General features: G+C 39.9%; 1 protein-coding gene across 1 annotated transcript in view; it reads right to left on the bottom strand.

The window, feature by feature from the left end:
• Positions 1-10220, bottom strand: part of KCNMA1 (potassium calcium-activated channel subfamily M alpha 1) — a 997979-nt gene that overhangs the window by 400518 nt on the left and 587241 nt on the right. The window contains exon 5 of the mRNA XM_019555536.1: positions 8942-9053. Coding sequence (XP_019411081.1) covers positions 8942-9053 — 112 coding nt within the window. The remainder of the gene's footprint in view (positions 1-8941; positions 9054-10220) is intronic.

A 10220-nucleotide genomic window follows, 5' to 3' on the forward strand; every position in this document is an offset into this window, starting at 1 on the left:
AAAAAAAAAAATCTCTGGTTTGCTCTCATCATCAATGTTCATTTACAATCTGTCTTACTATCATAGTCTGAATTGACTAAATTCCAGAAGACTGGATGAAAGTTTAATATTAAACAAATATCCCAAGCAAAATAATGAAACAACTGATATGGGATATTATCTATATTTTATTGAAGTAGATAATATAATAAATGACAGTCAACATGAGATTGAGAGAAAATGTATTTTATATTGTTTTATGAACTGACATATTTAGTTGATAAAGATAATGGTGCCAATGTAATTTACTCAGACTTCTGTAAGACCTTTGAAATGTTAGTGCATAACATTTTGAGTAAGAAATGTGAACAATACAAATTAACACAACATGCATTAAACGGATTCAGAATTGGCTAACTGATGGTTTTCAAAATGTAAGTGTAAATGAAGAAACATTGTCAAGCAGGTGTGATTACTGTGCACTGTTTCAGGCTTTGGTGTCTAGTACTACGCTATTTAATGGTTGGTTTTATTAGGAACATCCTAAAAAGCAGTGTCTTAGAAAAAAGCTTGGAGAAGTTCAGGGTAGAAAATCAGGTAGGTAGAAGTCGTCATTTCTTCCACTGTTTGCTTTGTTTTGTTTTGGGGGTTTGAGGGGTTTATTTTGTATCTTGGATCAAAGAACCATTGAAAAAATGCATAATCATCACTTGGAATAAAGAGCAGGCTTAGGTAGGATCCATCTCTGGAGGAATCTAAGTGCTGCCCACTGAAATGAATGAGAAACCTGGGCAGTTCTGGAAGGTGAAATCGAATTAATCCCTGGGGGAATATGAACTGCATATTAGCTCCCCACTAAACATATAAGAGAATTATGTAAGGAGGTATAGAATGCTGCCCTGATTCTGGCTTTGTAAACCAAAACTATGCTGGCAGCTACATTTTAGACATCTAACAGGAAAAATAGTATTTAGCCCTAAAACTAAATTTGAACACTCTTACTTATTTCAAGTGGTACCTAAATACTGGAGCATTTTGACCCATTTCAAGATGACTTCTTATCAGTGAGGGTACCAAAATGATAATGAGGTTAGCATTTTACAAGTAACCTGAAGCAGGGAGGATTAACCTACAAAAATCCTTACAATGATTAGTTTCTGTGCTGGGAAACAGAACCTAGGGTTACAATCTCATATCTTTTGCCCAAAATTTTTAAGCCTTGTTACACTTTACACTGTGAGCTGCACAAATGTTGATCCCTGTTAGTGCTAACTTGCGCTTGGAGTACTTACATTCAGGCCCACAGGGACCTGGAAGACTGAAAGGTAAGAATCCCCCCTGCCCATTTCAGGCTATTCCTCTCTCCCCTGGGGCTCCCCTGGTTCCTTCCTGCACCCTTCAGCGTCCCCACCACGCACACCCTGCCACCGCTTACTTGTGGCTTCCCACACTGTCTGTCCCAGGGGAGTAGCAGGGGAGAGTTAACCTGCCTGCTCAGTCCAGAGAGGAGCAGCCTGGCAGCAGTGGCTGAGTAAGCAGGTTAACCATTCCCTGTCTGCTCCCCTGGGACAAACAGTGGAGGCAGCCACAAGTAAATTGTGGGGCGGCAGTAAGCAAGGATCTGGGGTGCTGAGGAGGCTGTGGCTGATCACAGCTAGGGGGCAGGAGGTGAAGCTGGAGTGTTTACACTAAGGTATGGCCTAGAGTGGCTATACCTTTGCATAACACTAGGTAGGTAACACAGATCAGAGATAATCCTGCCCTGGAGTGGTGCAACTCTGAGCCACCTAATGAGTGCTTAAAACTAGTTTCAAGTATTAATGTGTGGACAGGTGTTAAGACCTCCTGGAGCCACTCAAAATTACTACCTAACAAGGCCCTTAGATTATGCAATTGACCACCCAAGCACCAATGCCAAAAAAAAAGAAAGCAATAGAAAAGGAGTTAGGAGGTAAGGAAAATGAGGACCAACACTTATGAAAAATAAAACATTTAAATCTTATTATTGCTCTACTTCAGCAAATAGATGTAATGCATTTATTAAAAACATTATGAAAATTATAAAATTTACCCTTTGGGTTTACAGATGTGCAATAATATGTTAATTTATTCCTTGAAGGAAGTAACAATACTTAGAAGACTAATAAGAAGAAAACTAAAGATGTGAAACCTTGCACTGCAATTAATACACCTGGCACTTCTACATCAAATAACAGATTTTGGAATTAGAGGTAATTATTGATGCCTTAGTTCCAGTTTTTATTACATAATGATTTTATACAAACATATATTTCCTTTAGTCTTACAACAGGAACCCAATTCCAGGAAATAACTTGAACTTGAATTATGTTGAAATTTCTAAAGGTACACTACATATAAAAATATGCATGACAAAATTAAAAAAACAACAGTAAACATCCTACTGAACTGTTTTAAAATTTACACTGTCAGCTTCTTTTATTCCACCTCCTTTTTCCAATCATTTTCTGACTAACATTGTATGTGATTATTTTAAATTAGTTGCATATCTAGGTCTACCATTACAATTTCAATAAAAAAAAAATCATATTAGTATTTTGTTTGCTTTGGTTTATATTGTACATATCAAGATTTGGGTAGAGCACCACTAGGGTGGTAAAATGAAAGCATTCATATTTTTCATTTCTCTAGTTCTTAATTCAGATTTATATTAGTCATTTTAACATGTTTTCTATAGGGATAGAGTTAACTCTTTCTTCTGAAAACAGTTTCTGAGGGGAAAGCTGAAAAGTACTGTATTTAATATAAAGACATTAGGCTCTTTTCAATATCATATTATTCTCAAACGGCAAAGCATGGAGGGTATTAAGAAAAGACTTTCATTAAAATCTTAGTAGTCATTTGAAGCTATTCAGGGCATACAAGTACATAATATTATATGAGAGAGGAAGTGGGGGTATATAATATGCAGCTGAATCAAGGGATAATGCAAGGAGTTTCCATTTTTCCATAGAGAAGTTGAATTTGAGAGTGAATGGCTTCACACTGTGTTTTAAAAGTTTAGTGGATTTGTAACAACTGTCCTGTACACTTACTTGATGCAGGATAGTTTATAAATGCTTATAATAGTATCTAATTACAAAATGAGAAGTTCCTGGTTAATGTCTTCTATTGGGCCAACTGCATCAGTGATTCTCAACAAGGGTGCCACACAATGTTAGCACTGTTCACAAGATAAAACCCACAGATTTCAAATAGGAATTCATGGTGTTAAAAGTATTCTGACCTGTTGAAATCTTTCTGAGTTCTTTACCACAGAAACATTGTTCTATTGTTTTTCTGTACTCAACAACTAAGTAAAAACTAGGAGCTGGCATTTTCCAAGGGGAAAATGAGTCTGAAAAGGTTGAAAACCACTGAACATTGTTAGTAGAGACAGCAGACACGAGTAAGGGTACAAGATGCTCTTAACTCAAGTCTGGATTCCAAATTGGAAAACTTAAGTGAGCTCTTTCAGATATCTTCTTGGTCACTAGATGGCAGAAATGCACAGTACTTACAGAACAAAAGTACAAAAATTAGAGCAAGTTTAGGACAAAAAAAAAATTAGACTCTAACCTATGGCTACAAAAATGGAAAGCTAGAGGAAACCAATTCTTAGAGGATTGATAAAAGTTTTGGAATGTGTAGTTCTTTTAGTAAGCAGTTTGGAGCCACAGGCTCAAACAATGCAACTCAGGTCTGCGACAAGCTGGGACAGATCTGCCGCCATTTCTCCCTGCCCCCTGCCTGCAGCATGGGCACAGGTCCCCATCACTCTGCCCTAGGCCAGCTGAAGCCTTCTGCCACTGGAATGAGCTGAAACCCTCTGCTGCCAAAATGCTGATGAAACCTCACTGCTAACATGCTGCTGATATTTCCCTGTCTGTGCACGCTGGATCCAGTAGCTCTGCAGGATGTGAGTTGCCAACTCATTTTATATCACTGAAATATTTCCAGGTTCCAGTTTACCATCATCACAACAATAGCCCTGTTTAAATCAGGAGATGTCAAAAGTCCTGTGTTTAAAATGATATTTTCTTCATTTTATAAGAATATACTCTGGGATGCACAAGGTTACAGTCAAAGCAATAATGTCCGAGCAAGCCATAGGCTAGAATTTGTTTGTGTGAAACACAGTAATTGCAGCTAATAGCTAAATCAGTTAAAACAGAGGTCTCCTGTAGGTAATTCATGTACAGAAAAAGGTGTGAATCTATTAAATAAAACTCTGACTGTGAATAATTTGCCCAGCTTTAGACAAGGATTTTCTAAAGCAATACAATAGCAAAATGACCAACAGTTGTTTGGGCTGTATGTGCAAAAGGCTCTCATCACAAAACAAGTGGGTTGCAATTACACTTAAAATATTGGACTAAATTTCTTGCTAATGTAAATATTTTGATGAAGTTCCATCAAAGCCATATTTTCTCTGATGCAGCTCATCAATTTACATCAGCAGAAAATTTGGCTGATTATGCTAAATTTGAGGTTTATTCAATGAACAGCAGTAGCAATGAGGTACTGGGTTTGATTTATAAAGACAAATAAAAATAAAAAAACAACTCACCCCACCCTAATGTGGAGGCACATGGCCCCCCATGCCCTTATGCTGATCATGCAGCCAGGGTAAAGTGGGTGTGGTACGGAGCCATGGCTCATCCGGTGAGTGCAGAGATGAGGAGCAGCTCCCACCACTGCACACTGCTTGTTTGGAGGCAGCGCAACAGCTCCATTCTGCACCTGCCCTGCCCCAGTGGGGTGAGCAGAAGGAGGGCACAGCGCCTACTCCCAGCACTGTTGCCACCTGCCTGGAGTGCAGCCTGGTGCAGCCCCAGCCCCGCTTGCCCCACCCTGTCCTGCTCCATGCAGATCATGGGGCACACACCTCCACCCCCATGTCCTCCTGGACGAGTGGTGGGAGTAGTAGCAGGAGCTGCTGGACGAGCTGCCAGATAAGCAAGTCCCAGACCAGCAGCGCACAGTGGTGTGAGCCGGCCCCCCCTCCCTATGCCCCCCAGACAAGCCATGGCTCCACCCCGCACCCACCCCATGCCAGCTGGGCAGCACTTGCCCCAGCCCCTGTCCCATCCCGAGCCTCACTCCCCCCCTCACTGTGGGGCATTGATCTGCCCCCCATGCTCCTTCCCTCCCTGCTCCCCTTCCACCACAACAGACTTACCAGCTGGATGCAGCAGTACCAAGCATCATAAAGGAACCAATCCCCCATTTATAACATTGTTCCTATGGGAAAACTGGTTCTAAGTTACAATGTTTCAACTTAAGATGCGATTTTCAGGAGCCAATTATGTCATAACTCTGAGAACTGCCTGCACTTATCCACTTTTGAACACAGTACTAAAATTTTTAGGTCAGGTCAGGATTGAAAACCTGCTACCGCTATGTCCATAAGCAGTACAACCTGTAAGGGTCAACGCCAAGTGCTGGGAGGTGGTTAATTAACTTGGCAATGTGAGGAAGGCTTCGCCTAGATGAGCACCTGAGGGTGATGGAACCCTTGATGGAGGAAATGCCATCAAAAGGTGGATAAGCATAATCAGTGATTTTGCCAATGGTATCTAAACAGGGCAGATTGGGCTCTTTGGCCATGGCTGGCAACCAATCTAAGAGTGGAGTCCCAAAAGGCAGGCAGATGGAAGGCCTCCTCTGCACTGGCAACTCCTGCAGCATAGCTGGTTCCAAACATTTTGACTTCCATCCTTCCTTTGGACCAAACCAGTGAAGCCCAGAGGGTGACGTCTCCATATCAACTGTGATGTCTCTGTATCAAACCAGTGTCTTCATATCAACTTCCCAGGCTATTTGAGCCACACCACATGGGCCGAATCTCTGAATCCAAATCAAATCAGGAGACAAATAAAAAGTTCTGAATCTATTTGAAGCCTCCAAATCAATTCGGAAAAGATTCAGAGGCAGATTCATAGATTCAGGCAGTCCCTGCTTGCTGCTGCAGGGAGCTGGACCCGGGCTTTGTGCCCGTAAGTAGGGGGCAGGGGAGGTAATTGGAAGAGGGGGAGGGCACCTTGGGGGGACCCCAGCCAGGCCCCAGCATTCTGGCTCTTTAAATAAAAAAAGTTCTGCACTCACTGGCTGCTGCAGCAGTCGCTAGAGCCTTGTGGCAGAGCACCCCCATGCAGCGCAGGGCAGAGGGAGTTGAACCCCTGCCCTCCCTCCACTACCTGGCAAGAGCCAGTGAATGCAGGGCTTTTTTTTTGCTTTTTTTTTTTTTTTTTAAAGGCAGAACAGGTTTTGCCATCTGGTTAAAGAATGAAAATTTATCATTAATGCATATCATTGGATTTTGCACATAAATTCTCTCACTGACGCATCTAGGAAGCATCTAAGAATAACAATTTGCAAAGGAGGTCTAAATTATAGATCTAGCAGGAAACTCTGATGAATCACAGTAAATTCTTTCACTAAAAATCTGTTTGCTCCTAAGGAAGAAAACACTCTCTAGAACAAACACTGGCAGAGCAGTGCAAAACTAAAGTACAGTACTCCAGGCATACTTCTATTTACTTCACATAAAAGTTCTGTCACTCAGCAAGGTACAACAGCCTTAACAAGAAAGAATGAACTAACAGGCAAAAGTAAAACTGCACACAACAGTCAAGGAGATGATACCCTGGCTTGAGTCAGAGAGCATACTCCGGCCCTGGTGGTAAGTACACTGATGTAGTAAAGAACTTACTGTTTCTGCAAAGTGCCATCTGGTACAGAAGAATTGCCAAAAATTCACTTTTTGTTGTGGTACAACCTTGAGAAATGTATGCAGTCACTACACCGACAAGCACTTAGTTAAACATATCTGCTTCATTGTAGGCCCCACTTCTCAAGTTTTTTGGATGCAAGCCACAGGTATGCATTTATTATTCCCTTAATTCAATCTCATCTGTCATACTGTGCTTTTCATCTTCAGATTTTGATCATCTAGCCATTTTTCTAATTATCGTTATCTGAAACTTCCAGGAAAATCCTTGATATGGTTACAAACTAATTCATACATCATTACCCCCTTATCTACCTAATGTTAAAGGTTTCCCCGTGAGGTCAATGCAAGTACAAATACATGCATTTTCTTATTAGCTCATATATTCAGTTTTCTATTCCCATGTAATCTATTTAATAAATTGCCAAACTTTGAGGTTTTCTGACCTAAGAACTTCAGCTATGCATGAGTTATTTTCACATGTGCAGATATAAATTTATGTTAGATTATGACACTAATTTATTCTGCCAGAGTTCTTCCTGTTTTTTTCTCTGGCCCAGGGAGATTCATGTGGATGTCCATGGTTATGTTTTGCACTCCACACCAGTCCCTAATCATTCCATTATTTTCCCATCTTGGCTGCCGATACATCCCAAAATCAAGTTTAAAAAGTCTTATTTGGCAAAAATCTAGTATGTCTATCTCATGTGAATTTTAGTTCTCTCTCATGCTGGATAGTTGCAGTGCAACAGTGAGCAATCACTACATTCCCCCGCATTCCCACATGCATGTTTTAAATATCATGCATAAATAGTCATTCCAATCCTCACAGATGGAAAATCATTTGCTGATGTATTTCAATATAAAACAAGAAAATTTAGGATTTTACCTTACATCTGTCTTTATTAGTAATTGTAGCAGAGACAATTATCTCTCACATATTATAAACGTTGCAAATTTTCATGAATTTTTTCGTTTTCCAAACCAGCCCAGGTACCTTTTGTCAGTACTAGGGACACATTAAATTGCAGGGACATTTATGGAGTTCCTCTCTGACTAAGTTAGGAGTGAGATACTCCCAGTGCTCCCTTGAGATCACTGCTGTCCCCCTGATCTGCTAAATCCAAGCTGATCACTCTTCTCAGTTTCCATGAACAAAGCTGATGTACTTTGCCAGTGAAGTTCTCTTGAAATAAGAGGAGCCAAGAGCTGCTGCCCCATTCCTTGGTTAAGCACAAGCACTTCTGGCACACAAGTAATACATTTCTTCTTAAAACAATGATAATGCATTACAGAAGTAATGCTAATGAGACTTTTTCTTGGGTAATAAACTTCAGGGTTTGATCCATACTTTTTCTAAGTAAAGGAAAGCCTGTATTTTATGTAAGACCCTCCAAGCTCTATGTTGGACATACAGGTGTTCTTTTTAGTAAATCTCTCTCTTGAACAATCTCTGGGTTGTTTTTTTTTCATTTTGTGAATTTTTCATTTTAACCATTTTGCATTTTCACATTTTTGTACCTTCTTTTATTTAAACTGATCTTCTCTTCACAAGCTCAGCAATCTTCCTAATATCTCAGTCAACCTTTCAAATCTATATAATGTAAAATACGTTTTAAAGAAATGTTGTTAATTTAAATGATGTATGGATCTCTGGTGTTTACAGCAATGAAGTTATAAAAATAAATGCTTTAGATTGTGTGTTCAGGTTGGGAACTGCATCATGCAAGTCAAACATACCTTTTATAAACACAGCCTTATGTCCGGCAATTCTCCTTGTATTCCAGAATTCACTGCCAAGCAAATGCCAGATCACCCTTCATACAGATACCATTTGGAATTACAGTGGTCCAACAAAATTAAAGTGGGCTAAGGAAACATCTTTTTCAGTATAATGCATCTATCTGCTGCGCTGGATAGCGAACAGAACATACGTTTGCCCTTTGATGAAGCGGGAGGGGACAAATCTTACACTGCATTCCACCATTTTTAAACTAGTCTACGTGCACTTAACTTCTGTTCTCTTATGGGTATAGACTGGTTTTGTGTGCCAAACTTCTGTTAGGGGTATTAACTAGTTTCTGATCACTTATACTAGTAAAAATGTAATGTCTGTACCTGGCCATAGTATCACAAATTAAGAGCAGAGAAATTGTACTAGCTTTGTGTGTTGTGATATTAACAGCATAAAGGAAAAGGTAGTTTACTTACCAAGCCAACTTCTGTTTAAATACACTGACACAAACACTGGAGGAACTGTGAAGAAATCTACCACTGAGTTAACTTCCAGCCAAAACCACAGCTTGTCATTGGCTGCTATGAACTGTAAAAGGAAGGGGAAAGAATCAAACTATAAGCATGTTGCTACAGTGGGGTGGTATTCTTCCTTCAAAATCCAAACACTAGTATTTATCTGGGAGATACAGTGTATGTTTTGGATTACATAGCAACATCATTGACATTAACAAATAGGAAAGTCTTAAATCAGGGAGAGAAACTGAGAGCATTTATCTACTGACTTCTCAAAACAGTGGTAAGGCGATTCCGATTCAACAGTGTTCTTTCCACATTTATTCAACAATATAGAAATAAGCCTTTAAAAATAATTTATGAGAAATCAAAAAAGAAAATCAGTAGTCAGCATTATTTCCCCACTTCAGTCTGTAAAATTCTGAGGAAGGGGTTTGGCTGCTATCACCTCCAAATATTGCACATACAAATACTAGAAAAAATGTGAATGATCTCAGCAGGATTATAAATATAACATGTGATAAATCTTTAGCACTAGTGTTCCCTTGAGGAGAAGAGGCTCCGCGACAGTGCTGGATTTGAATGAAAACAGTAACCTAGAAATACAAATACTTGTGCATTAAAGACATTCAGTTAGAGAAACCTGGGGTAATTCATCCCAGTAAGGGCTTGAAATTTGGGGTATCATAATGAAAAGCAATACCTTTAATACTTTAAATATACTTAATACCATCTCTGATTCTACAAGCTTTACAAGTCTCTATCTTGAAGTGACCAAACCTGTCCAACATCACTTCACATAAAATATGGTACATGCCATTTATACTGTAACTATAAAAAGAAATTATTTAAGAGGGACCTGCAATGATATTAGTCTTGTTACAGTTATATTTAGAGCACAAAGTATTCTTTTTCACTACAGAACTGGCATTCAAATAACTGATACCCGCTTAATAGGGCTGTGCGAAGCTTCAGGTGGTGATTTGATTTGGAGGAGATTCAGCCTGATTTGGTGGACGAATCTCCAAATCCGAATCGAATCAGGAGACCAATTAAAAGGTCCAAATTGATTCAAAGCTCTCCAAATCAAGATTCAGAGAGCTTTGATGATTTGGCAGTCCCCGGTGGCTGCAACCAACTCCAAGCTGGTACTAGGGATGGAGGAGGGGGAGCTGTGGGAGAGGACCATGGGGGGGACCCCTGCCAGCTTCCCCGACCACCACTCCCCCAGCCCCCCATT

Source organism: Crocodylus porosus, unplaced genomic scaffold, assembly GCF_001723895.1.
Source record: "Crocodylus porosus isolate Cpor-Errol unplaced genomic scaffold, CroPor_comp1, whole genome shotgun sequence".
NCBI lineage: Eukaryota > Metazoa > Chordata > Crocodylia > Crocodylidae > Crocodylus > Crocodylus porosus.